The sequence below is a fragment of the Ziziphus jujuba genome, chromosome 10 (assembly GCF_031755915.1).
Source record: "Ziziphus jujuba cultivar Dongzao chromosome 10, ASM3175591v1".
NCBI lineage: Eukaryota > Viridiplantae > Streptophyta > Magnoliopsida > Rosales > Rhamnaceae > Ziziphus > Ziziphus jujuba.
In genome coordinates, this window is record NC_083388.1 from 221,981 (window position 1) to 249,091 (window position 27,111).

Genomic DNA, 27,111 nt, shown 5'->3' on the forward strand with positions numbered 1-27,111 from the left:
TAAATAATTCAACGCTTTAAAACAATATTTTTCAATCTTCATTAAATATTTCTCTCTCCTAATTAAACCCTAACCATTATTCTCTCTAACATTTCTAAATTCTTTACTTTTTACGGGTCAAATCTTTAAAAAAAAAAAAAAAAAAAAGAGAAGGTAGAATCCATTGGGGGAAAAAATTGTGAAAGAGAAAAAACAATATAATCCAATAACTCTTTCTCTCTTTTCCTTAAATTTTTACCATTAATTAAACAGAAAAAATCATTGACGCATAAACTCAGAAGTTGAATATACATGAAAAGGCTAAAAAATCTGCTAATCTTTCAGTATCTTTTCTGCAACACGGTTCAAGGAAAAGAAATATTCGTGTCATTTTCATATAAATGTAATTTAGTAAAGAGTCAGCTGCAAACTTAAATATTTGGCAGCAAAACCTAGTTTCATAGACAATAGTACAGTACCATTCTCAAATCCCCAAAAAACAAAAAAACACAAAGTTTTTGCATTCTTTTTCCCACGTGCTTATGCTTAAAACATGCAATTGGGATTTCCAGCCCATACTGTAACTCAACCTATTCAAGTTTTGAGAATGGTACAGGCCACAGGGAACCTTTCATGTATATATATATATATTAAAATGCTAATGCAAGTAATGTATAAATATTTTATTAGCATAAAGTTTTATATAATTTAATGATTGACAAGAACCTTTTTAATAATGCCTCTCATTTGATAAACAAACATTATTCATAATTATATTTTTTATAAAAATTATATCTTTTTAAAGAAGCTGAATATTTATATTGCTATTATTAATATTTATAAATGAACTATTAAAATGATAGGTGCAACAAAATATAAATTAATAAAATAATAATGCCTCTCATTTAAAATACAAACATTATTCATAATTATAGTTTTTATTAAAAAAATTATATTTTTTAAAGAAGTTTAATATTTATATAATTATTATAAACTTTTGCTTATATGGAATTTTGACCTAATTTTTTTCAAAACATTTTAGATTTCTAAAACAAAGAGAAAAAAAAAAGAAAAAAAAAGAGAAAGATAATATAATGATGTCAAAAAAAATTGAAAGAAAATTTCTCTCCTTATTCAATACTTCACTAATACTCCATATATGTGAGGTAGGATAACCCTAATAATTAAAAGAAAAAAATAATAATAATTCACAAAATCTCATACAATATTATGTTTAAAAATTGAATTGAAAATTATAATTTTCAAAATTTTTTTCAAGAAAATGTAAATTAAAAATGATCAATTTAAAATTTTAGAAATATGATATTTCTCATAAATAATAAAAAATAAATTTGTTACAATAAACAAATGAGTGAAGTCAAAAAAAAATATATAGTGAAAATCATTTTAAAAATGAAGTTCTAACTTTTAAGATAACATTTTTCATAATAATTTGATAAGAAAAATGTGCTAAAAGAAATAAAGTAGGAAAATATACTTAAAAAAAAATTGAATCAAACCAATACCCAATTCTAATTTTTTGTTTTCGAAAAAAAAAAAAGAACCATTTTAATAGCAGTTAGCCAAACAATTCCTAAGATTTTGAATCTTGAAAGCCATCTTTAAAAATATATATATATATATATATGTATATATATAGGGACAGTCTAAGATCAGAACGTCCTGATCGTTTGCCATCCGGATCAAAACATATTTATATTGCTGGCCATTCAATTAAAATGAACGGTCCATATTAGAATGTCATTTTCCTCTGATCTCTTTCCTTTCTCACCGTTCCAGAAGCAGCCATCCCATTCTTCTCCTTCGCTTTCTCTTTGTGCTTGTGAACTAAATTGGCCGAACTAGAAAGCTCAGCGAAGACTTCATCAACAGCCCTTTCGCACAACCTCATCTCCTCTAGAATGGACGAGCAGAGCAAGGTGATCCAGAGCCTCCTGAGCCCTTTTCTGAGCAAGAGCAACTTCCCTAACCCATATCTTGGCCTTGGCTCGAACCACAATAAGGGCCTTGGCCATGGAAGTAGAAGCAATCTTGGAAGCACAGAGTAAAACCAAGGCAAGGCTTTTGTCAATGGCCTTGTTGGAATCGGAAGCGAGGTTGAAGAAGGTAGAATTGGGAGTGGCACATGGAGGACAGAGATAGGTGGAAGAAGGCGGCGTCGTATTGCTGGTGGTGGAAGAAGTGGGTAGTGGAGAAGCACAGTGAGAGTGATTAAAGGAAGAGCATTTGGCATAGGTTGAGCGCTCGGAAGAAATGGGGATATTGGTGGCGTCAAAGCACATGAAGCGGGAAGGGCAAAAAGGAAGAGGGATGGAGACGAAGAACGCAAGAGGTGTAGGTGTAGAGACGACGATGGATTCCTCTTATCCGAACATAGTGTCGGACACACCGCTTCTAAGACCCATAATTCCCACACTTTGCTGGTGCTGGTGGTGGTGCTACTGCTACTAGTATTGGTGGTGCCTTAATAGTGCTGTTTGGATTGGGATTCGGATTGCTCGTGTTATTGGGTTTTCTTGATGGCTGGTTAATTTGAAATCAAGAAAAAGAAGAAAGAAAGAAAACCTAGAACTGGAATTGAAATTGTGATTGTTTCATTCTTGAAGGAGGATTGCCATCTAGCACCATAGAAACCGACAAACAAAAAATAAATAAATAAATAAAAAATGAGTAATAGAATACAATATAAACAAACTTAAATGCTTGTCTATTAGTATTTTGGGCTTCAATTGGTCACTTTTTTTTCTACAAGTCGTTTTCTTGTTCTGTTCTATCTCAAATCTTGTTGTTTGTACTGTTTTCGAATTGAGTTTTCATAAATTCTGGGAGCTAAGTGAAATATAGTGAAGCCTTTTTTTTTTTTCTTGTGAATAATGGAGAGGTCACCACAGCATGGAAGAACCTTTAATCCTTATCCTTCAACGTTGTCGAAGAACAGACGAAGTGGTTATGAACCATTTGATACATTGTTAATGAAGAATTGTCTAATATGCGTAACAGACTGGAAAGAGCAAAGCGAGGGTTGGTAACTAGCCACGGGTTTATCGGCTAAGCAAGTTGCTAAGTCAGCTAAGCGATAGAAAGGAATGGGATGGTTCGGATGGCAAACGGTCAGCCCGTCCTGATCGTAGATTGTCCCTATATATATATATATGTAGAGTCCTTCTATGGTCAGGATCGACCTGACGAAAATGGTGCGGTCCAAAAACGTGAAAAAATGACCAGCCATTAGATTTCAACTTATCCAGTGAACGACCAAAATATTTCCCTGTCACACGAAGATTGCAACTTTAAAAAAATTTCCTTCAACCTTCCTGCTTTAAAATATCATTTTCTTTCCCGCTAGCACTACTGTTTCACACAGACTTTACCATTTTAAAATTCCCAAATAAAATCTTCTATCTCTCACTGTTTCAAAATTTCCAAATAAAATCCTCCATCTCTCACCGTTTCAAAATTCCCAAATAAAATCCACCATTCCAGCCCCAAATATTTTTCTATTGCTTCCACAGCCCGGGTCTTCTTCTTGACAATCCAAAATCCATTTAGAGCTGGGGTCAAATGTTAGTATTTGTGAGCCATTTTTTTTTTAGCCTTTTTTATTTTTTTATTTTTTAAGCGTGAACAAAAGACCCAAAAAAAAATAAAAAATGGCATCAATGACCTGCAAAACATCACTGGCTTAGGTACCAAACAAGTGGGCATTTTCCTTCAAATTAAGGGCTGCTCTTTCTTGGTGGTCCAGAGTAGTCTTGACGTGGCCGAGAGTAAAGTCCCATGGTGACTGTATCACTGCTCAGAGCAGAAAGGGTGCCTACGGCCTTGATAATTGAATCTTGTTTGGTTGGGCTCTTTTGAATCTTGAGGCCCTGATCTTGGTCGAATATGAGGCTGAGGAGTTCCTACTTGGAAAGTTTCGATTAAGCTGTAAAGGATGAGCAGGAGATCATCGAGGAGTTAAAGTGGTGGGATTTCAAAGAACAAGAATTGAAATGGTGGTGTTGTGCTTTGAATTGAATATTGGAAAGAAGGAGGTTTGAGGATGTAAAATTCTTGAAAAGTTTTTTTTTAATTCCTTCGTAATTTTTTTATATTTTTGCAAGTATCATTTAAAATAATAAAATTCAAATTTAATAAAAAAAATTGAAGACCAATTGAAAATTACAAAATTAAAAAGATAATAAAAAAAATTGGGGGACCAAAGCCAACGCTATAACATCCCAGCAGCGTTGGCTTTGGTCCCCCAATTTTTTACTATTTTTTTTATATTTATTTTTTTAATTCTTATATAATTTTTTTATATTTTGCAAATATCATTCAAAATAATAAAATTTAAACTTAACAAAAAAAAATGATGAACAATTCAAAATTATAAAATTGAAAAGATAATAAAAAAAAAATTGGGGGACCAAAGCCAACGCGATTACATCCCAGCAGCGTTGGCTTTGATCCCTTAATTTTTTAAATTTTTTTATTACTTTTTTTTTTAATTCCTCTATAATTTTTTTATATTCTTACAATTATCATTCAAAATAATAAACTTCAAATTTAACAAAAGAAAAATTGAGAATCAATTGAAAATTACAAAATTGAAAAGATAACTAAAAAAAAAAAAAAAATTAGGAACCGAAGCCAATGCTTTTAATTTTTCCCCCAACATTTTTTTGTTATATTTTCAATTTTGTAATTTTCAATTGGTCCTTAATTTTTTTGTAAAGTTTGAATTTTATTATTTTGAATGATATGTGCAAAAATATATAAAAAAAATTATAAAATAATTATAATAATAAAAAAGAAAATAATAAAAAATTTTAAAAAATTGGGGGACCAAAGCCAACGCTGTTGGGATGTAATAGCGTAGGCTTTGGTCTCCATTTTTTTTTTAATTATCTTTTCAATTTTGTAATTATCAATTAGTCTTTTTTTTTTGTTATGTTTGAATTTTATTATTTTGAATGATACTTGCAAAAACATAAAAAAAAATTACCAAGGAATTAAAAATAAGAAAATAATAAAAATTTTGAAAAAATTGGGGGACCAAAGCCAACGCTGCTGGGATGTAATAGTATTGGCTTTTGTTTCCCAATTTTTTTTTATTATCTTTTCAATTTTATAATTTTTAATTGGTGCTCAATTTTTTTTTTGTTAAGCTTGAATTTTATTATTCTGAATAATATTTGCAAAAATATAAAAAAATTACAAAGGAATTAAAAATAATAATAAAAAATTAGGGGATCAAAGCCAACGCTGCTGGGATGTAATAGCGTTGGCTTTGGTCTCCCAATTTTTTTTTATTATCTTTTCAATTTTGTAATTTTAAATTGGTTATCAATTTTTTTGTTAAGCTTGAATTTTATTATTTTGAATCATAATTGCAAAAATATAAAAAAATTATAAAAGAATTAAAAAAATATATAAAAAAAATTTAAAAATTGAGGGACCAAAGCCAACACAGTTGGGATGTAATAGCGTTGGCATTGGTCCCTTAATTTTTTTTATTAGCTTTTCAATTTTGTAATTTTCAATTGGTCCTCAATTTTTTGTTAAATTTGAATTTTATTATTTTGAATGATATTTGTAAAAATATAAAAAAAATTACAAAGGAATTATGAAAAAGAAAATAATAAAAAATATTAAAAAATATTAAAAAATTGGGGGACCAAAGCTAACACTCCTGAGATGTAATAGCATTGGCTTTGGTCCTCCAATTTTTTTTTATTATCTTTTTAATTTTGTAATATTCAATTGGTCCTCAATTTTTTTGTTAAGTTTAAATTTTATTATTTTGAATGATACTTGCAAAAATATAAAAAAATTGTGAAAGAATTAAAAAGTGAAAATAAAAAAAAATTATAAATTAAGGTACCAGGGATATAATAGCATTAGCTTTGGTCCTCTAATTTTTTTTATTATCTTTTTAATTTTATAATTTTCAATTGGTCCTCAATTTTTTTTGTTAAGTTTTAATTTTATTATTTTGAATGATACTTGCAAAAATATAAAACAGTTACAAAGGAATTAAAAAAAGAAATTTTTCAGAACTCTACGTCCTCAAATCTCATTCTTTTCAATATTCAATTCAACCCACAACACCACCATTTCAATTCTTGTTCCCTGAAACTCCACCACTTTAACTCCTCTATGATCGCCTGCTTGTCCCTCATAGCATAATCAAAACTCTCCAAGTAGGAACTCCTCAATGTCATATTCAATCAGGATCGGAGCCCTAAGACTCAAAAGAACCCAGCCAAACGAGACTCAATTATAAAGGCCATAAACACCTTTTCTACTCTGGACAGCGATGCAGTCACCATCGGGACTTCGCTCTCGGCCACGTCGAGACTACTCTGGACCACTGAGAAAGAACAGCTTCTAATATGAAAGAAAATGCCCACTTGTTTGGTGCATAAGGCGGTGGCGTTTTGCAGGTTATCGATATCATTTTTTTTTTTGGTTTTTTGTTCACACTTTAAAAAAAAAAAATACCAAAGGCTCTCAAAAAAAAAAAAAAAAAAGCCAATGGCTCAAAAATATTAACCTTTAGCCTAAGCTCTAAATGGATTTTGGATTATTGAGGAAAAGACCCTGACAGTGGAAGCAATAGAAGGATATCTATGGTTGGAATGGTGGAGATGATGGGTTTTATTTGGGAATTTGGAAATGATAAGAAATGGTGGATTTTATTTGAAAATTTTGAAATGGTAAAGCTTGTGTGAAACAGTGGTGCGAGCGGGAAAGGAAATGATATTTTGAAAGGGGAAAGTTGAAGGAAATTTTTTTGAAGTTACAATTTTCTCACGTGTGACAAAAAAGTATCTGAGCCGTTTATTGAATAAGTTAAAATCTAGTGGTTGGTCATTTTTTCACGTTTTTGGACCGCACCATTTTGGTCAGGTCATCTCTCTATATATGTATATAGAGTCATTCTATGATCAGGATTGACCTGACGAAAATGGTGCGATCCAAAAAGTGAAAAAATGACCAGCCATTAGATTTCAACTTATCTAGTGAATGGCTAAGATATTTCCCTGTTACACGTGAGAAGATTGCAACTTTAAAAAAATTTCCTTTAAACTTCCTGCTTCAAAATATCATTTTTTTTCACGCTAGCACCACTGTTTCACATACACTTTACCATTTTAAAATTTACAAAAAAAATCTTCCATCTCTCACCATTTCAAAATTTCCAAATAAAATCCTCTATCTCTCACCGTTTCAAAATTTTCAAATAAAATCCACCGTTCCAGCGCCAGATATTTCTATTGCTTCCATAGCTTGGATCTTCTCCTTGACAATCCAAAATTCATTTAGAGCTTGGATTAAAGGTTAGTATTTATGAGCCATTGTTTTTTTTTTTTAGCCTTTTTTTTTTGTTTTTTAAGTGTGAACAAAAAACCAAGAAAAAAAAAATACAATGGCATCGATGACCTGCAAAACATCACCGACTTAGGTACCAAACAAGTGGGCATTTTCCTCCACAATAAGGGCTGCTCTTTCTTGGTGGTCCAGAGTAGTCTTATCGTGGCCAAGAACGAAGTCCCGGTGGTGACTATATCATTACCCAGAGCAGAAAGGGTGCCTACGGCCTTGATAATTGAGTTTTGTTTAGTTGGGTTCTTTTGAATCTTGAAGCCCCGATCTTGATTGGATATGATGCTGAGGAGTTCCTACTTGGAAAATTTTGATTGAGCTGTGAGGGATAAGCAGGCAATCATAGAGGAGTTAGAGTGGTGGGGTTTTAGAGAACAAGAATTGAAATGGTGGTGTTGTGGGTTGTATTAAATATTGGAAAGAAGGAGGCTTGAGGATGTAGAGTTCTGAATTTTTTTTTTTTTAATTCCTTTGTAATTTTTTTTTTATATTTTTGCAAGTACCATTTAAAATAATAAAATTCAAATTTAACAAAAAAAATTGAGGACTAATTGAAAATAACTAAATTGAAAAGATAATAAAAAAAAATTGGGGGACCAAAGCTAACACTATTACATTCCAGCAGCGTTAGCTTTGATCCCTCAATTTTTAAATTTTTTTTTATTATTTTCTTTTTTTTAATTTCTTTATAATTTTTTTTTTATATTTTTGCAAGTATCATTCAAATTAATAAAATTCAAACTTAACAAAAAAAAATTGAAAACCAATTCAAAATTACGAAATTGAAAAGATAATAAAAAAAAATTGGGGGACAAAGCCAATGTTATTACATCCTAGCAGTGTTGGCTTTGATCCCAAAATTTTTTTTATTTTTTATTTTTTTAATTCCTATGTAATTTTTTTTATATTTTTACAAGCATCATTCAAAATAATAAAATTCAAACTAACAAAAAAATTGAGAATCAATTGAAAATTACAAAATTGTAAAGATAACAAAAAAAAAAAATTAGGAAACCAAAACCGACTCTTTTACATCCTAAAAGCCTTGACTTTGATCCCCCAATTTTTTTAAATTTTTTATTATTTTATTTTTTATTTCCTTTGTATTTCTTTTGATGAAAATTGGACAAAAACAAGAGGAAAAAACTTTAGATGAAAATATGATAATTGGACAAAAAAAAAAAAAAGAGAAAATTTTTTTTGATGAAAATATGATAATGAAAAAAAAAATAGAGTTTGTGTTTAAAATTGGACTAAAAAAGAAGAAAAAAAGGAAAGAAAAAAAACTGTCACAAAAGAGAGCAAAGCCGACGCTATTTTCTTAACAAGCGTCAACTTTGTATAGGTTTTAGCGATACTATTTTAAAATAACGTCGCTAAAAATCTAGTATATAAATTTATACATTTGATTTTTAGCGACACTATTTTAAAATATCATTGCTAAATCTTGCTCTTTTTTGTGATAATTTTTTTTTCTCTTCCATTTTTTTCTTCTTTTCTAATCCAATTTTAAACACAAACCCTCTTTTTTGGTGTTCATTATTATATTTTTATCAAAAAAAAAAAAATTTCCACTTTTTTAAAGTCAAATTTTGAAAACAAACCCTTTTTTTTTTTTTTTTCATTATCATATTTTCATCAAAAGTTTGTTTCCTCTTTTTTTGGTCCAATTTTAAACACCAACCCTTTTTTTTCGTTAATTATCATATTTTCATCAAAGAAAGAAAAAAAATAATAATAAAAAATTTAAAAAATTGGAGGACTAAGACCAAGGCTTTTAGGATGTAAAAGCATTATCTTTGATCCCCCAACTTTATTTATGTTATTTTTTTAATTTTGTAATTTTGAATTGGTCCTCAAATTTTTTTGTTAAGTTTGAATTTTATTATTTTCAATGATACTTGCAAAAATATAAAAAAATTGTAAAGGAATTAAAAAAAGAGAAAATAATAAAAAAATTTAAATAATTGGGGGATGAAAGCTAACGCTGCTGGGATGTAATAACGTTGGCTTTGGTCCCCCAATTTTTTTTATAATCTTTTCAATTTGTAATTATCAATTGGTCCTCAATTGTTTTTATTAAGTTTGAATTTTATTATTTTAAATTATACTTGAAAAAATATAAAAAAAAATTACAAAGGAATTAAAAAAGAAAAATAATAAAAAATTTAAAAAAATTACGGGATCGAAGCCAACGCTGTCGGGATGTCATAGCATTGGCTTTGGTCCTCTAATTTTTTTTATTATCTTTTCAATTTTGTAATAATTAATTGGTCCTCAATTTTTTTTAGTAAATTTGAATTTTATTATTTTGAATGATACTTGCAAAAATATAAAAAAAATTATAAGGAAATTAAAAAAATAATAAAAAATTGGAAGACCAAAGCCAATGCTTTTAATTTTTCCCCCAACATTTTTTTGTTATCTTTTCAACTTTGTAATTTTCAATTGGTGTTCAATTTTTTTTTGTAAAGTTTAAATTTTATTTTTTTGAATGATACTCGCAAAAATATAAAAAAATAATAAAAAGTTTTAAAAAATTGAGAGACCAAAGCCAATGCTTTTAATTTTTCCCCCAACATTTTTTTTGTTATCTTTTCAATTTTGTAATTTTCAATTTGTCCTCAATTTTTTTCGTAAAGTTTGAATTTTATTATTTTGTACGATACTTACAAAAATATAAAAAAATATATATAAAGGAATTAAAAAATTTTAAAAAATAATAAAAAATTTTAAAAAATTGGGAGACCAAAACCAACACTGCTGGGATGTAATAGTGTTGTCTTTGATCCCCAATTTGTTTTTATTATCTTTTCAATTTTATAATTATCAATTGGCCTCTTTTTTTTTTTGTTATGTTTGAATTTTATTATTTTGAATGATACTTGCAAAAATATAAAAAAATTACCAAGGAATTAAAAAAAATAATAATAAAAAAATTGAAAAAATTGGAGGACCAAAACCAACGCTGCTGGGATGTAATAATGTTGGCTTTGGTCTCTCAATTTTTTTTATTATCTTTTCAACTTTGTAATTTTTAATTGGTTCTCAATTTTTTTGTTAAGTTTGAATTTTATTATTTTGAATGGTACTTGTAAAAATATAAAAAAAGTTATAAAAGAATTAAAAAAACTAAAAAAAAAATTTAAAAATTGAGAGACCAAAGCCAACGCTGTTGGGATGTAATAGCATTGGCATTGCTGCCCCAATTTTTTTTATTATCTTTTCAATTTTGTAATTTTCAATTGATACTCAATTTTTTTGTTAAGTTTGAATTTTATTATTTTGAATGATACTTGCAAAAATAAAAAAAATAAAAATTATAAAAGAATTAAAAAAAGAAAATAAAAAATTTTAAAAACTGAGGGATCAAAGTCAACGCTGCGGCGAGCCCTTCAATTTTTTTTTATTATCTTTTTAATTTTGTAATTTTCAATTGGTTCTCAATTTTTTTGTTAAGTTTAAATTTTATTATTTTGAATGATACTTGTAAAAATATAAAAAAATTATAAAAGAATTAAAAATAGAAATAAAAAAATTTAAAAAATTGAGAGACCAAAGCCAACGCTGCTGGGATGTACTAGCGTTGGCTTTGGTCCCCCAATTTTTTTTTTATTATCTTTTTAATTTTGTAATTTTCAATTGGTATTCAATTTTTTTTTTAAGTTTGAATTTTATTATTTTGAATGATACTTGCAAAAGTATAAAAAGTTATAAAGGAATTAAAAAAAAAAATTTTCCAGAACTCTATGTCCTCAAATCTCCTTCTTTCCAATATTCAATTCAACTCACAACAACACCATTTTAATTCTTGTTCTCTGAAACTCTACCACTTTAACTCCTCTATGATCACCTGCTCATCCTTCACAGCTTAATCAAAACTCTCCAAGTAGAAACTTTTCAACGTCATATTCGATCAAGATCAGGGCCCTAATATGAAAGAAAATGCCCTCTTGTTTGGTACGTAAGGCGGTGGCGTTTTGCAGGTTATCGATATCATTTTTTTTCTTTTTTTTGGTTTTTTGTTCACACTTAAAAAAAAAAAATACCAAAGGCTCTCAAAAAAAAAAAAAAAAAGCAATGGCTCAAAAATACTAACCTTTAACCCAAGCTCTAAATGAATTTTGGATTGATGAGGAGAAGATCCGAGCGGTGGAAGCAATAGAAGGATATTTGGGGTTGGAATGGTGATGATGATGGATTTTATTTGAAAATTTTGAAACAGTAAAAGATGGTAGATTTTATTTGAAAATTTTGAAATGGTAAATTTTGTGTGAAACAGTAATGCGAACGGAAAAGGAAATGATATTTTGAAGCGGAAAGGTTGAAAGAAATTTTTTTAAAGTTGCAATTTTCTCACGTATGACAAAAAAATATCTGAACCGTTTATTAAATAAGTTAAAATCTAATAGCTAATTATTTTTTCACATTTTTGGATAGCATAATTTTGATCAAGTCCGAAATCTCTTTATGTATATATATATATATATATATATATATATATATATATATATATAACTTGTGTAGAACATTGGTAATATGTCAAAAACCTGATCTGTTACCATCTACCAATGCACTCCGCCATGTCAATTTCCCTAGCCAATAACTTAATGTCATGTTAACTCTTTAACTTTTTTAAAATAGAGAACTTCATCTTCTTCCCAAGCCCAAATCTTGCTTCCCTTTCTAAATCCATTTCTGAATAAATATTTTAACACATTTTTGAGTTTTCAAAAAAAATTAAAAGATTAAATATTATGGTGTTTCTCATTGATTCAGCTCGATTTTTTCACTAAGCTTATCGTTTTTTTCCCTCCCTTTTTTCTTCATATATTTATATATTTTTTCCCCTCCCTTTCTCCTTCAATCCATAGTTTAGTAACCCAGCTAGATTGGATATTACACAGGACTCGATCTACTTTTGCGTCATCATCTGCCGGCCAATTTTGTTCTCCACTTTAACCTTCCCTTTGTCTCCACTTTAACTCTCATGAACAAAAATTATAAACATATTTTAAAATACTACAAAGATTGGACGTAGAACTTTACGAAAACTTAATTTTCAATTTTAAAACTTTTTTTATAGTTTAAATAAGATATTTTAGATATTTTAAAATGCTATAAAATAATTTGATGAAACCTTAGAACTCTCAGAAATATTTGAAGCTTAAACTTCAAAAATTAAAAATACTTGCATTTGAATTTGAAAGCTCCAAAATCTATATAATTCAACAAAAATGGTCTAATATAAATATTTGTACAAATTATAGACATTTCAAAAATTAAACATATACACGGAAAGAAAGTATAAACATTTCACCTGGTAGATAACCCCGCCCCGAAATAAAACAAAAACCACACCAAAAAAGACGAAACAAAACAAAATAAATATACTCCATAGGAAATCGAAACATCCATACATATAATATTTATATTATGTACAACAAAAGATTAAGGATCAGACTTACACCAGGGGAAAAAAGAAAAAAAGAAAAAAAAAAAAAATATATATATATATAAGGATCAGACAGATAACATGTGTTTACAATACTAGTAGTCCAAGAAGCCATGTAGTTAAAGGACAACAAAATATGGCTTTCCAAACAGGGAAAGAAAGAAAAATTCACATCCTTTCTGCTTTATTCCTCTGTCTCCATCACAGCATCCTTCTCTTCGAATTTGACTCCCACCAAAAACCTTATGCTCACCTGCAACACATCAATCAAATTCTCTCAAATCAAATCCCCTCTTCAGATTGAATTGATAGAGAAGCAGTCTGAGTGTTAAAATTCCCCAACTACATACCTGTTTTGGGTCATACACAGCATATTCATTGTATTCAAGTAGAGCATCTTTATGCTCTGAGGATACCAACCTACCGCATGGAACTTTAACATCACCTTCCCAATTGAAATGTTCTGATTCCTCTGTTCTCTTCCTTCCCAAGCCCTTCACTCCCATTTTCTTCTCTTCCAGTGACTTGGTATCCTGGCTCCAACAATACATACATACATGTTTCAGCAAAAGTTAAGTTCCCAAAATCATTTATTATACGAATTCGAATCAATATTATTATTATTATTATTATTATTATTATTATTATTATTAGTACATTACCTCTGGCGGGCTTGTGAACTCGGTAACTTGGTCACCTAGTGAAGCAACAGCAAGAACCAAGAATCCTTCTGGTCTGTCCACAGCAGTAAACCCGTACCTAGCTGCCTCTGCAGCAGCATCAGAACAGACAATTGCCCTGCCAAACTGCAATGCAATGCAACGCAAACCACCGATATTGGTATCATACATTGTACCAGTGACTGTTTGCCAAAATATTTAAATAAATTAAAAAAAATTAAAAAAAAAAAAAAACTCGGGGTAAATTTAATACCATATATCCCGGCACAGGTAGGGAGCATATTGCTGGCAGGAACCCTTTGTGCAAGTGCCTCATTAGATTTGAGCTCCGTGTACCTGCAGCACACAATCATTATTGGAGGAGTAGGACTACCCTATTAGTAATAGTAATTAGAAGATCCCAGAAAATAAACATTCTTAACCCATGCTCCATTTAAGTTGATCCTATAGGACCAAAATTTAATTCAATGACATAAAAAAGGCTTGAGCATCTTACCGCACCATAAAAGGACTTTGTTGGGTAACTTCTTTATTTCATCCAAAGAAGGACATGCTTTGGATTCAACAACAAAAATATTATCAACAGAGACACCATACTCCTGAAAAGACATAAATATGAATAATTTCACTTCATTTATTTACCCACCAAATCTTCAAAAATATTCTATATGCTTACAATATCTCCGAGTTTGACAGGCTCATAGGTTTTGTCCAGGTAATTCAAGATCATCTTATAGTCATCAGAATTCTTCTCCAGAGGAGAGATTGAGCAGCCAAGTTTGTTGTAGCGATCAGATAATGGATCATCAATGGTAGAGCCACTCATGTCTCCTATAAGGTGTGAAGCCACCGTTATGTCTCGGATAGTTTCCAATGCAGATGCAGCCTACAAGATCAGTACAAATACAAAGTCAACTAAGAGCCTGCGAATCCCATTATCAGTCAAATTAAGGAAAATCCGCACTTCATTAGTTTGCTTACATGATCTGAAATTTCTTGGTAATCCCTAAAGATGAAAGGCCTAGTTGATGGCATAAGAGTAAACCATCTTTGGCTAAAATCGGACCACACAGCTTCAGCCTTTTGGCCCTTCTCCTTCATTGACTTAACTTTCTCTATAAATTCTAGGAGCACCTCCTCACCTGAATAAACTCTTCATCAGGGATCCAAAACCAAAAGAAAAAGGATCATAAGATTAGCACAGGAGGAGAGATTTCTCACATCTTCTTAAGTGGACCTTGGAGACCATTCCTATTGGCAGATCAGGAGAATCTAGTCCCATCTCCATCAATGAATATCTAGGATCAAATGCAACAGCTTTTCACTTTTATCACACTTGACAAGTAAAAAAGAGACGAAGCAATCAATCAATGCATAAGGAATAATCCATACTTGTAAATTTCCTGACTGCACAAGACTTTCATGAAGTTTGCCACCACAGGCTCAAGTCTGCAATGTATAGCAGCAATTCCTAGCTGCCGAAGACCAAGGCCCCCATGTCTTACTTCTACTCCGTCATCCTATACAATGTAGATAATCCATTTTGCACATTAAACAAACAAACTCTCGGAGGTAAAGCCATGAAAACTTCCATCAAAATGCAAGTAAAAATTAAATTGTACCATGTCTATGGGATAGAACTTGGACGGCTTCTTCTGAAACTTCTTCTCTCTTTCCCACGGTTCAAATTCATTCCCAGTTACCTCCTCAAAGAGCCTCACAAACTCCTTCACAGCATTATTCACATTCTCCCATTCTTCAAGCCTTTCCTCCGCATTAGGGTCATCGCCAACTCTACCTTTCTTGTAGTACAAATGGGGATGGTGCTCCGATACCATTATCAGTTGCATTATGCAATAACTGAAATAGTTGTACATACTTCCAAATCAAGGAAAAATGAACACCAAATTTCCAACTTAAGACTTGACAAAAAAGAAATCTATTATTACTGATTAACGAAAAAGAAATCTATTATTACTGATTTAGTCCTCGGCCCAAGTCACAGAGATAAAAGGCACAGTTGTACAATATTCCATCTTTCTCAAAGATCTTCCCACCTTGGTCCTGCAATTTGGTATCCTTATAGACCCCTCTTTTCCCATAGAGCTTGAGCTGCGTTCACAGATCATATGGTAGCAACAATTTTAGTATATTTCTATTGTGAAAGCTCCAATTGTTCTTGGAAGTACAATCTTTATGAGGGAGGGAGTTGGTTCATACTTCTGCTGACATTGACTCCAGCGCCTCCTCGGAAGGATCTTGTTTATCCCATGGAACTCCTTTGCCATCCACAGTAAGATCGTGGACAATTTCATAGGCTTCAAGAGGCTGGGCTTCTTGTTTCTCAATGCTGTCTAACAACCATTCTTCTCTTACAATAGATATGCCCCTCTCCCTGCAAAACATTGTTTCCAAATTTCAATATCACACATTCAATATTAGCAGCCAAGATAAACTTTGAAGGACTCACATTGCTTCTGCAAGTTTAGATGTACCACCACGATCTCGTTCAGCAGACGAGGCCACCAGGCAATTTACACCTACCAAGGGAGGCACAAAATTTCCAGTAAAACCAAAAATCAACTACATTAATGAAAAATCAACAAACTTGAATGGAGTCTGTCTTTGACGCTAAAACAATGTAGCTTTTTAAAAGCAAAAAGAGGGCTTAATCACCAATAACAGAGTTGGCAACCTTCCCCCCATGTTTCTCGATCTCTTTTTTCCAGTAATTCTGCAACATTAATTTATCATCATCAATGTTAATTAAACATCACAAGTCAAGTAGTGAAAATAATGAAAACCCCTTTTAGTTATAGTGGCACGTACATGGGTTCGAGAGAGACGGCCCATTAAAGAAATGGTCATGGCAGCAAAAGGTTTATCAGCACCACCTAAATCCCTCTGAGGCCGGCGACTGGCATCTCCATATCTCTTTATCAGCTACACCATATAATATATGCACACACACACACACACACACATATATATATATATATATATATATATAAGCATTGAACAACTTGATTGGTATTTGAGTAAAAGAACTCAAAAAAGAGATTGGAATGGATTTAGAGAAAGACATACATCTGAAACAGCAGAGTTAAGGAGGGAATTAGTTAATTTGATGGGTCCATCTTTCCTTGGAGGAACTTTTGTGGTGAAGGTGCAACTAGACCATTCACTATAAGATCCAGTGCAAGAATAGCGTTTCCCATTGTACTCCAAATTTCCGTTGCAGACTGGGCATTTTTCTAGTGCCCCATAAAACAGCAAGTCTTGGCTGCATAATTTGCATACGTGCATTATGCATACATATGCAATGAATAGAAAAGTCAATCCCTAATATATATACATGCTATATACATATGTATTAATGGAGATGAACTGACCATTTTCTGATGATGACGTGATCGGGGCCGGAGGAGTCGAGTCCATTAGATTCCAAGACTTCTCGCAGTTGTGAGACAGAGAGGTGCTCATCGATTGCTTTACAAAAATCTTCAAACTCTTGTGAAGAAGATTTACCATTTGGATTGCCGTTATTATTGTCACTTTCGGCTTTGGCCTTCTTTGGAGTTTGCTCTGATTCGTGAGCTTTGTTCTCTGCCTTCTGCTTCCTCGTCATCACTTTGTCTTCCTCGACTGGTGCATGACTATGTGACCTTGTTTCATGAACCTGAACATGTCCATATACATACATTTATACAAACATAGGGTAAATAGTTGCGAGGGATTAGTCTAAACTATAAGACACATGGAAGAAAATAATATTGGATTGCAGGTAGGTGGTTAATTTGGCTTTTTCTTCCATAATCAATAGTCCAAAAGATAAACAACCAGTCTACTGTACATATTAGATGAGATTAAAATGTATATATATATTTTTTTTTTGCGTGGAAGCCGTTCCTGTTTTCTTTTTACTGTCGTTAACATATAATATTATCCAAGTAACATAGTATATGGATATGTAATTAGCATTTGTGAGTTAACTGAGACTCCAGAAAGTTTTAACAGAAAATTAAAATGATAATCAAATACCCTTTTCTAAGTTTAGAAATATGGAGTGGAAAAACTACTAGTTAGCTATAAGCCTCAAAAATAAAATATCAAATGCTCCATATTTATATATAACTTGGGACCAAGAGAAAAAAGATATTTGAAAGACGACCAACAAACTAAGACAGATTTCCTCCCCACCACAGCTAATTAAAATGAGAAAACTACTGGAAAATCAAGCTTGTAATGGAGAAAACAAACAAATGATTTTCTCTATTACAGAACAAAACTTCTAGCAGAGATGAAGAAGAGCACAAAACCTTCATGTTTCAGCGCAGTAGTAAGTCGGTCTAGCTCGGTTAGAAGCACAAAGTTAAACCAGAAAGTGCCACATAAGTTGTGGGGTATATAAAAGGCTTTACAGACAAAATTATGAGCACCCCATGTTGACACGTAGAAGTTGTATCTGCTCGTCTGTCGGTTTCCTGATCAGACACGTGTAAAGAGGATATTAAACGTGGCAATATTGTGGGGGTACTTTTCTCTCTAAACCGTTGACAGGTGGTACTATCAGTAGCCGATCAAATACTCTTTCTGCGTTTGGCGGATGAATCCAGGGATCCTCTGCATCCAGCCTCACTGTATCCATAATTTGGTGTTTCATTGTGATTTGACTGATGCTCAGTTTGTTTGGGATTGACATGGCTGAAGGCAAACAAAGCATGAGACGGATGGATGCTTTGGGTTTTAGTGCTTGCTGTTTTCTTCAGGGACAAGCGTACAATAATACATGGCAAGGAACCCACTGAAAGTGTACCACGGGGATAATCTTAACTTAAATGTAAGCATTAAAGATGTTTTCAGTCGGTGATAATCAAAATTCTGCCGTGTTCAATAATATACATCACGTTCTACGAGAGACGTGTGCGTACCAGGCAACTGTACACCTGTGCTTGAGCTAGCATGCAGTTCATAATGCTATTATGTAATAATATTTATCTGTTGACAGGAAGTAGAGAAATGCCATGGGATAATATTTTATATATACGCACACTTGGCCAAACCTGTTAAAAATTTGACAAAACCCTTCTACTCTTTTACCTCTATTTTCTAACTCCACTCCACACTTGAAGTGTTGATTCATTTTAAATGGGCCCCATGTGACTTTAACCTACACATTTAGGATTTTAAACTCTCGTATCAATTTAAAATATTATTCGCTACCGATATAAATATTAAAAATTTAAAATATAAAAAATTCTATATAAATATTGGATAGTTTAAATATCTATTAAAATTTATAAAAATTGACTAAAATTTATTTAAAAAATAATTTTTTTTATTAACTTTAGTATTAATTTATTTAATTAATTAATTATCATATTCATAATAAAAATTGTTAAAATATTATATGGATATTATATTTCTCTTAATTATTTGACTTATAATATATACAGTAATAACTATACATAAATTATTATTAATAAAAATATACAAAAAATATATTTGATAAAATTATTTATTAAATAAGATTTATAAAACAACTATTATAATTATATTATATTTTATAAATATCATTTTAATACTATATAAAATTTTTGAGCAGTTGAAAATTATTTTTCTCTCTTTCATTGTCATTTTAAGATGTAAAATATGATAAATAATTATTAAAACATATTTTTTAATAAATTTTCATGTAATTATTAATATATCAACCATATGAATATTGTATTAAATGTAGTTTTCTTATTTAGTATAACATATTTGATTATCTTATTTTATTTTATTTATTTAATGTTATTAATTTAAATACTATAATTATAATTCTATATAATATTGTATTTTCATATTATTATTTTTCATTCTTATATAATCAATTATTAATTTGTAATTATAGAATTCAAATGAATTATTTCCATACAAAATGTAAATTAAAGTATATATATATTATCAATGAATAGAAACCCATTAAAATTATTCAATTCAATTTGCTTTATTTTACTTCTTTCATTAATTATTTAAAAAACAATTAAAAAGTAAAGAAAAATTTATGAATTATGGATTTAAAGAAACTCGAAGTAATTCAATCTTCAACGAAAGTATTTATTGATAGGTCAACTATATATAGCTGCTGGAACTAAAGTCATTTGACATGTAACTCAATTCAACTCTGAAAGTTTTAAAGTGATGAAATGCACTATAATTATGATTAATTTCTTTAAATTGGAACTACAGATTGTTCAATTCTGGAAATCCATCACAATTTAATTCACAAAGTAGGACGATACGGTTGACACCCTCCAGGCTCAAGACGTTGTAAAGTGATGTTTGAATTGGATACAACCAGCTCATATATTAGACTGCTTTTGATGGGATTGAGTCCTCAAGCCTTCATTCTCATGATATATTGACACGTTTCCTATTGATATACTACCCTTCTATAACCCCAGGAGTAATAATAAATAATAATAATAACAATAATAATTCCCCAAAAAAACGGAGGACTTACAATAGATATGTGCCTGTGAAGCTATAATACTCTTCTTTCCCAGACATTAAAAAAGCAACGTTTGCCAGGTATTAACTAACTTCTGTGCAACTCTTCAAATTTTAAGATATCACACTCACAGAGAAAAATTCATTCTCATAATACGAAAGCTCTCAAAACTAATAAGACACAATCTTGGAACTTACATATAACAATAGCTTAGTAATTTTCTAAGGAACAATTAACTTTTTCATCATCATAAATATAATATGCATTGTGATCAACAAAGGTAACAGCATTTTCTCGCAAAGCTATGCTGATATCATAGTAACTCTGTTATGATCCAATTTCTCCCAAAAACAGAAAAGAGTATACTGATGTTGAGCCGTTTTAGCCAATACTTCTTCCATCTACATGGCTAAGGTTTTTTTTTTTTTTTTTTTTTTTTTTTTTTTTTTTTTAATTATATATATATAGGTACTCCAGTTAAGTTTTAAACATCAACAGAGCTTCCAACAAATTTTGTGATAATGGAATATCCAACGTACTTCAATAAGCTTCAGGGGTTTCAGTAGTGAAGCTACAGTAAGAAATAAAGCAACGTAAATCTTGATTACAAAATAGTCAAAGCAAAATAGTCAAAGCATACTAATTAGACCAGTAGAAAAGATCCTAAGAAGTATACACATTTTTTATTTTTGGCTAAACAGGATTTTTGAGTTCATTTTTTATACTATCCTTGCAGGTGTGGACAAGGTAGAAGGAATTGAACGTATCATTTCAAACCAACAATAATCTTTACATATGTATTCCGTATCATACAAAGACTGAACAGCAATCAAACCAGTGCAAGCTTGTGCAAACCGAAAAGAATAGCAGTCCCTGCAACATGGACACCAGCCAACATTCAAATAGTCTCTGGTAAGTACTAATTAAAGGTTCATCATACTGGAATTCAAGTTTGCAATATCTTTTAATCATGCCAGTTACAGATTTACAACAGAATTTGTTTATTGAAGCATTTCAGATGCATATAGTTGTCTTACTGTCCGAAGCCACTCATTGCTGCATAGAAAACCAGAGAAATGGATGCAAATAAAATCCAGCTTGTCTTATTGTCCAAAGCCATTCATTCATACTAACTGCAGATAAAAAAATAAAAAAAATAAAAAAAAAAAACAAAAAAAAAAAAACAGAGGAATGGATGCAAATAAAATCCACCGAGTCTCCTAAGTACAAAATGCACTTTCCTGTTAATGGTAGGTAGCAAATTACTTCAACCAGCAATGATTTCTTTTCAATTTACCTTCATTGACTTGAAATCAATTTGCTTGTGATTAATACTTAGCCAGCTCAATGCCTTAACTATAATCTGTACCTCATAGTGGAAAGCTATAAAACCAGGTTTACTCAATTTAAGTTCAAAAATCAAGGGGCATTAAATCATGTTCAACTGGAAGTTATGATAAAATGTCTAGAGGAAACACAGTTTTTTCCGTAAGAAGTTAACACGGTTTTAACTATCTACATTTATTAAGATACATCTCAACATAGGGCATATATTTATGTGTAATGTCAATCACATTAACGCTTGAGTACAATATCGGAACGTTCAACCTCTTGGAAAATAAATGGGAACCAAATTAACAGATTACGATTTTACACTCGGTTCTACCCCAAACTACCTTTGATAGCACAGGAGCTATGTATGGAAACAGATATCTTCAACAATTTTGTTCCTTTGACCGTCTCATTTGGACAGACTACAATTACAACAATATGAATACAACAATTTAAACCTGAAAACCAAATTAACTAATTCCACAATGTCATTGATATATAACCACAGGGGGAATCTTGAAATCACCCGAAATAAACGGTATTACCTGTGGTCTTTGCACCAAATCATGATAAAAAGCATACTCTGCCTCATAATCATGCAAATGAAGCTCTGCCTTCTGATTAGTATGATAATGATGCTTAGCCGAATCCGACTTCCCAAACCCAAAAACACTAACTCTGTCACAAATTCCCAAAGCCAGCATTATAGCTTGCATTCCAGAAGAGTAATGGAACATCGAACCATCATGTTCAGATCCCCATTCTTCCAAAGACTTGCCAGTCACCTCCACAAACCTCTTCAAAGAATAATACTTGACAATCCTAGCACACAATACATCGAACCGAGCATCCGTAACCAACAATGGAGCTTTATGGGATGAATTGCATATCGTGTAGTCCAAGAAATGCAAAGGCTGACAAATATACATAACAATAGGGACATTCACTCCGTAAGGATGGCAAAAACAGCCTTCCCTTCTGGCGCAAAGATGCAAAATGTTACTGTTTACAAACGAAATGCTCGTTTTGGATCCAACTTTGCGCTCATAACCTTCGGTTTTAGCATTGTTCAATCGAATAACTACTTGATGATTATCAATCAAATCTCCGTAATCATTTTTCAACAAAATCCCACTATTCCCCACAACAGCGCACGAAGAGAAGCGATTGTTGTCCAACCCCGCCAAGCCATTGTGTTTGTCAATGGGAAGCTTAACAAGTTTAACAAGCTCCGACATGATGTCGGGTTGAAACCTCTTGTTTCTGACCCAATTTTGCAGGGTCCTCCGGAAATCCAACCAATACCTGTAGAAATTCGGGGAGCGGAGCAGCAAAGGAGTGCCCATGGAGGTTCTGGCTCGGAAGTCACGGTGATTGAATCGTCGCCAAGCAGCGAAAGTCCTGTACCTGCCAAGACTGCCAAAGTTGCCTTCCAACAGTTGCTCTATCTCTTGCTTGGACCGAGCTTCTCCAATATCAATGGCGGCGTATTTGAGCAGAGTTGCATTGAGAACTGGCCTCGGTGTGATTTGGACCACCACATTATTATCGTCCAGCTCGGTGGAGCCTAGGCTCCGGCGAACCACATTTCGGGTGGTAAGCGTGGCAGCAAAGATGATGAGGAGGAGAACACTGAAGAGAGGACGAACCGAACGCTTCATCGTCGGCGAGACAAAGAACTCGCCGGAGGTGTCGATGGGTGTTGCTGATGCTAAATATGGCCATTTATAGAACCCACAGATCTTGGAGTTGGAGCTATGTCCATCAGATCCATCTTCGTCTCCTCCTCCGATGGATTTTGGCATCCAAGAGAAGAGAAATATATCAGCGAATATGGAGTGGCTAGAGAGAGAGAGAGAGAGAGAGAGAGAGAGAGAGACTTTCTCTCTTAGAACAAGCAGAGGAGAAGCTGAGCGGCAGCAAAGTGAAAGCGTAAAGTACGGGGGGTTTTGAGGGAAAAGAGTGAGGTGGTTAAAAAAGTGAGAAATTGAAGCAGAAAATTGCAAAGGGAGGTGGAATTGGATTCTGGGTTATTGCCAATGAAATGGTTTTTTCATTGAAGAACAGTTGCAGTGGGAGTAAAAAGCAAAATGGTAGGTAAAGCACAGATCTTGATTCTTGGTGGTTGCTTTCCTCCTGAAGCTCCAATGCATCCCCCACCCCGCAAAAAATTAAAAAAAAAATGAAGAAGAATAAGAACAGCAGAAGTGGCAATGAGGGGTAAAGGGTATGAGGGGGAATCTGGGAGAGATTGAGCTGGAAAGAAGCAAAGCAGTGCCAAGGATCTAGTAAATAGGAATAACTAATTAAAAAAATAAAAAAAAGGATTGGATTAGTGAATTTTGGAGAGCTACACTGCTCTGTGAATTCTGGGAATGCAACAGGCGTAAATTAGAAATGGTTGTTAGTGAGGCCCAGTCCTTGTAATAACAATGAATCTTATAAGATGTGGGGTGGACAGTGGGTCAATATTGTCTTTTTCCTTTTTTCTTTTTTCTAATCACACATGATATTTTGTATTTGGACCTTCTTTTTATTATTTTTTTATTTTTATTTCAATTGTGTTTGAACCATTTTGGTTTGATGAGATTTAAAAAAAAAAAAAAAAAAAAAAATTGTTGTGTGGAACTAACCGGGGTATAGTGGTGGTGGAAGCTTGGGGGATGATTTGCAGTATTCGGTGGATGGGCATGACCTATGGCGCTCCAAGAGTTTATTAATTTATATGTTCTTTTTTTTTCTCTTTTTAATTTTTCTACATTTCATAACCTTCCAATGTGTTTGACAAGATTATCCATTATTTACTAATAATATATATTAATCTTTTGCACTCCACTATGGGTGGGTACCAATTAACAAGCTTTCCCATTGTATTGGTATTGACTGGATTCTCAAAAACCAAAGTGCAAGAAAAATTCCTAATAATTGATTAAAAATTCCTATGTATATATATTGCTTCTTTTTGCAAAAATGTTCTTTTTTTTTTTTTTTGATACATTTTGCAAAAATGTTCTTCGATTACCATTTTACATCCATAAACATATTCTAATAATCGTACTTTAACCATAAGGCTTTGGTCATGAGCAAAGCATGCAACAACTAACCAACTATTTTTCCTAGCAACAAATATATATATATATATATATATATATATAATAAAATAGGATTATATAAAGATAGATTTAGAAAATGGACTAACCAATGAATTTTTTACTCTTTTATCAGAATACTACACTGAATATTTTTTAATGTCTTTAATAGTTTAAGAATGGCTGAATGTCTATATTGATTGTGTTTTTCAGATTTTCCTATCAAAAATTGTATATGCTATCTTATTTTTCGTGTTGAACGAAAATTCGTGATAATATTTTTTGGAACAATTAAAAATCATATATATGCAAATTTTTTTTTGGGAACAAATATATGCAACTTATTATTCCTGAAGAATATTATCATTAGAGCTAACATTGGGAGATAAATATTTGTCAATGTGGTGGGCCATTTATGCTATTATGAATTTTTGGGACCGTATCCTGCAAGGTAGACCATACAGACCTAGTAACATATTAACCATATATTTTTACCCCCCAAAAAAAAAACATATTAACCATATATAAAATTTTAAGTCAATTTTGGAATCTTTTAGAAGTCAATAGACCATATAGACCTTTTTTTCCCAAAATAATAATAATAATAAAACATAATAGACCTGCACGAAAGTCGGTCAACTTTGGAATCATTCAGTCAATTTTCGATATAAATTTCTTGACAAGACGTGGAGGGGAAGCAAAAAGCAAAAAAGACATAGGGGAAGCAGTAATTTTTTTATCTTTTTTTGGGTAATATTTTTAATTTCATCTTTGTCATTATTAGGAAGCTGTGATATTAAATTTTGCAATATTGTGGTACATACAGCCACAGGAGATTTGTTGTCGAATTTAGACATCTTACAAATTAAGGGTATATTTTTGGATGTGGTTTTGAAAGTTTTAATAAGTGTTTTCAAATGAAAAAAACATTTATGAATATGTTAGATAAAAATCTAAAAAAGTATTTTATTTAAAAAAAAAACATTGAAAGTGTTTTTTTTTTCAAATAAATAATTTAAACTTTTAAAAAAAGACATTAAATATATTAATTAATATATAAAAATATTAAAAATAAATTTAAAAATATTTTTTTATTATGTATATTCAAATATTTTATCATTTATTTTATAAAATATTAATAAAAGTGTTTAAAAAATAAATGCTTTTAAAAATTAAGTGTTTATTGAAAAAAAGCATTTCAAATACATTCTAAGGAATATACTTAATAAACTAGTATTTTTGTTTGAAATTAACTATTCATTTTAGTGTGTGTGTATATATATATATATATATATATATTTTTTTAAAAGAACTAGTTAGTATTTAACATGGAGAAATATTGCAAAAGTCTTGCTTATGGCACGCACATATATAGAGATTATTCTCTATATTTAATATTAGCCTTTATATCATTTTAAAATATGAGATTTTAAAAGTATATTTAAATTTTATATTAAGTCATATATTAAAATCTTATAAGAACAAAAATGAGCTTTATCTCTATATGAACTTATGTAAATCCTTAATATATCATTTAATTTCAATTTTTGAAGCATAAATCTAAGATATTTTAAAGGAAGATTATGATGGTTTTTTTTGTCATAATACTTTTCATCTAAAAATACTTATAGAAAATTATGTTATTTAAGATATGAATTTAGCAGCTGTCAAATGTTTTGTCACCAAGATTAAAAGTTAAGTTGGACTATGGATTATTGAATCAAAGTAAATTTTGTCTGGATTTGATGAATTAATTGCTTCTGGCACTTGACGTTGTATTATTGATTATGAAATTTGCGTAGGCCAGGTCTGTACTTTTCATACAATCAAGTAAGTGCTTACAAAAGTCACAATAGTTATAGCATTGTAAGAAGCCTACAATATATTTTACTTATTTAATTATTAATTACAAAGCTGGCTTATAGTCTAACATGTATATATATATATATATATATATATATATATATATATATATATATATATATATATATATATATATATATATATAGAGAGGCTAGCCTGAGAACCGACCGCATACCTTACATGCGGTCCAAAAATGTGATTAAAATTGGACCCTCTGATCTGCACATTTGGCATCAATGGTCCTTGACAAAAGTTGGTTTCACGTGAGAATTTCCTTCTCTTCTCCTCCCATTCACAGTTTCATTTTTTTAGCCAAATCTCCCATTTCCCATTCGCAAATTCCCTTCTCTTCTTCATTTCTCTCCTCCACTCGCAAATTCCCTTCTCTTCTTCATTTCTCTCCTCCACTCCCATTTCCCATTCGCAAATTCCCTTCTCTTCTTCTCCCATTTCTCCTCCTATTTGTAGCTTCGTTTCTCTCCTCCACTCCCATTTCCCATTCGCAAATTCCCTTCTCTTCTCCTCCCATTTCTCCTCCCATTCGCAGCTTCGTTTCTCTTCTCCATTCCAATGACATTGCAAGCCATCGATCTCCAGTTCTCGGGATAGCCGTTCAGCCCCACTCGTGCAGTCCTGCCCCAGATAAAATCCACAACTTCTCTGCTGCTTTCACTGGTCACCAGCCAGCCCTACCCTAGATTTTCATCGTTTTCCTTTTGCTTATCTTTGTTTTTGTTCTTTATAAATGAAATTCAGCAATCTGTGTTACTATAGTTTCAGATTGGTTACCAAAACAGTGGAGGAAAATATTTAAGTTATTTTGAC

The 27,111-nt window shown here is 31.3% G+C and overlaps 3 protein-coding genes across 7 annotated transcripts; all 3 read right to left on the bottom strand.

Moving 5' to 3' along the window:
* Nucleotides 1–1,865: 1,865 nt before the first annotated feature.
* Nucleotides 1,866–2,282, bottom strand: LOC125420864 (uncharacterized). The gene has a single exon (XM_048468161.1). The coding sequence runs from the start codon at nt 2,280–2,282 to the stop codon at nt 1,866–1,868; it is 417 nt and encodes a 138-aa protein (XP_048324118.1).
* Nucleotides 2,283–12,748: 10,466 nt separating this feature from the next.
* Nucleotides 12,749–17,933, bottom strand: LOC107409492 (protein ADP-ribosyltransferase PARP3). 2 transcript variants are annotated; one of them, XM_048467981.2, is made up of 18 exons: nt 17,826–17,933; nt 16,899–17,185; nt 16,594–16,789; nt 16,336–16,449; nt 16,183–16,240; nt 15,977–16,046; nt 15,727–15,901; nt 15,485–15,618; nt 15,129–15,366; nt 14,899–15,026; nt 14,728–14,804; nt 14,488–14,648; nt 14,183–14,392; nt 14,003–14,105; nt 13,760–13,842; nt 13,489–13,632; nt 13,177–13,359; nt 12,749–13,079 (listed from the first exon to the last, which is right to left on the bottom strand). In XM_048467981.2, the coding sequence occupies exons 1-18, from the start codon at nt 17,829–17,831 to the stop codon at nt 13,011–13,013; spliced, it is 2,436 nt and encodes an 811-aa protein (XP_048323938.1). In that variant the 5' UTR covers nt 17,832–17,933; the 3' UTR covers nt 12,749–13,010. The 2 variants fall into 2 exon arrangements, with proteins under 2 accessions (XP_048323938.1, XP_048323939.1); XM_048467982.2 differs by lacking the exon at nt 12,749–13,079 and having other exon boundaries at nt 13,193–13,359; nt 13,489–13,688.
* Nucleotides 17,934–20,499: 2,566 nt separating this feature from the next.
* On the bottom strand, nt 20,500–23,743 carry LOC107409742 (beta-1,6-galactosyltransferase GALT29A). Of its 4 annotated transcripts, XR_007239346.2 has the most exons (3): nt 21,880–23,743; nt 21,040–21,135; nt 20,500–20,875 (listed from the first exon to the last, which is right to left on the bottom strand). XR_007239346.2 is itself a non-coding variant. In XM_048469174.2 (2 exons), exons 1-2 carry the CDS (start codon nt 23,137–23,139, stop codon nt 20,810–20,812), a joined length of 1,326 nt encoding a protein of 441 aa, XP_048325131.1. In that variant the 5' UTR covers nt 23,140–23,743; the 3' UTR covers nt 20,500–20,809. The 4 variants fall into 4 exon arrangements, 3 of the variants coding, with proteins under 3 accessions (XP_048325131.1, XP_048325132.1, XP_015872656.2); XM_048469174.2 differs by lacking the exon at nt 21,040–21,135; XM_048469175.2 differs by lacking the exon at nt 20,500–20,875 and having other exon boundaries at nt 20,882–21,058.
* Nucleotides 23,744–27,111: the final 3,368 nt, after the last annotated feature.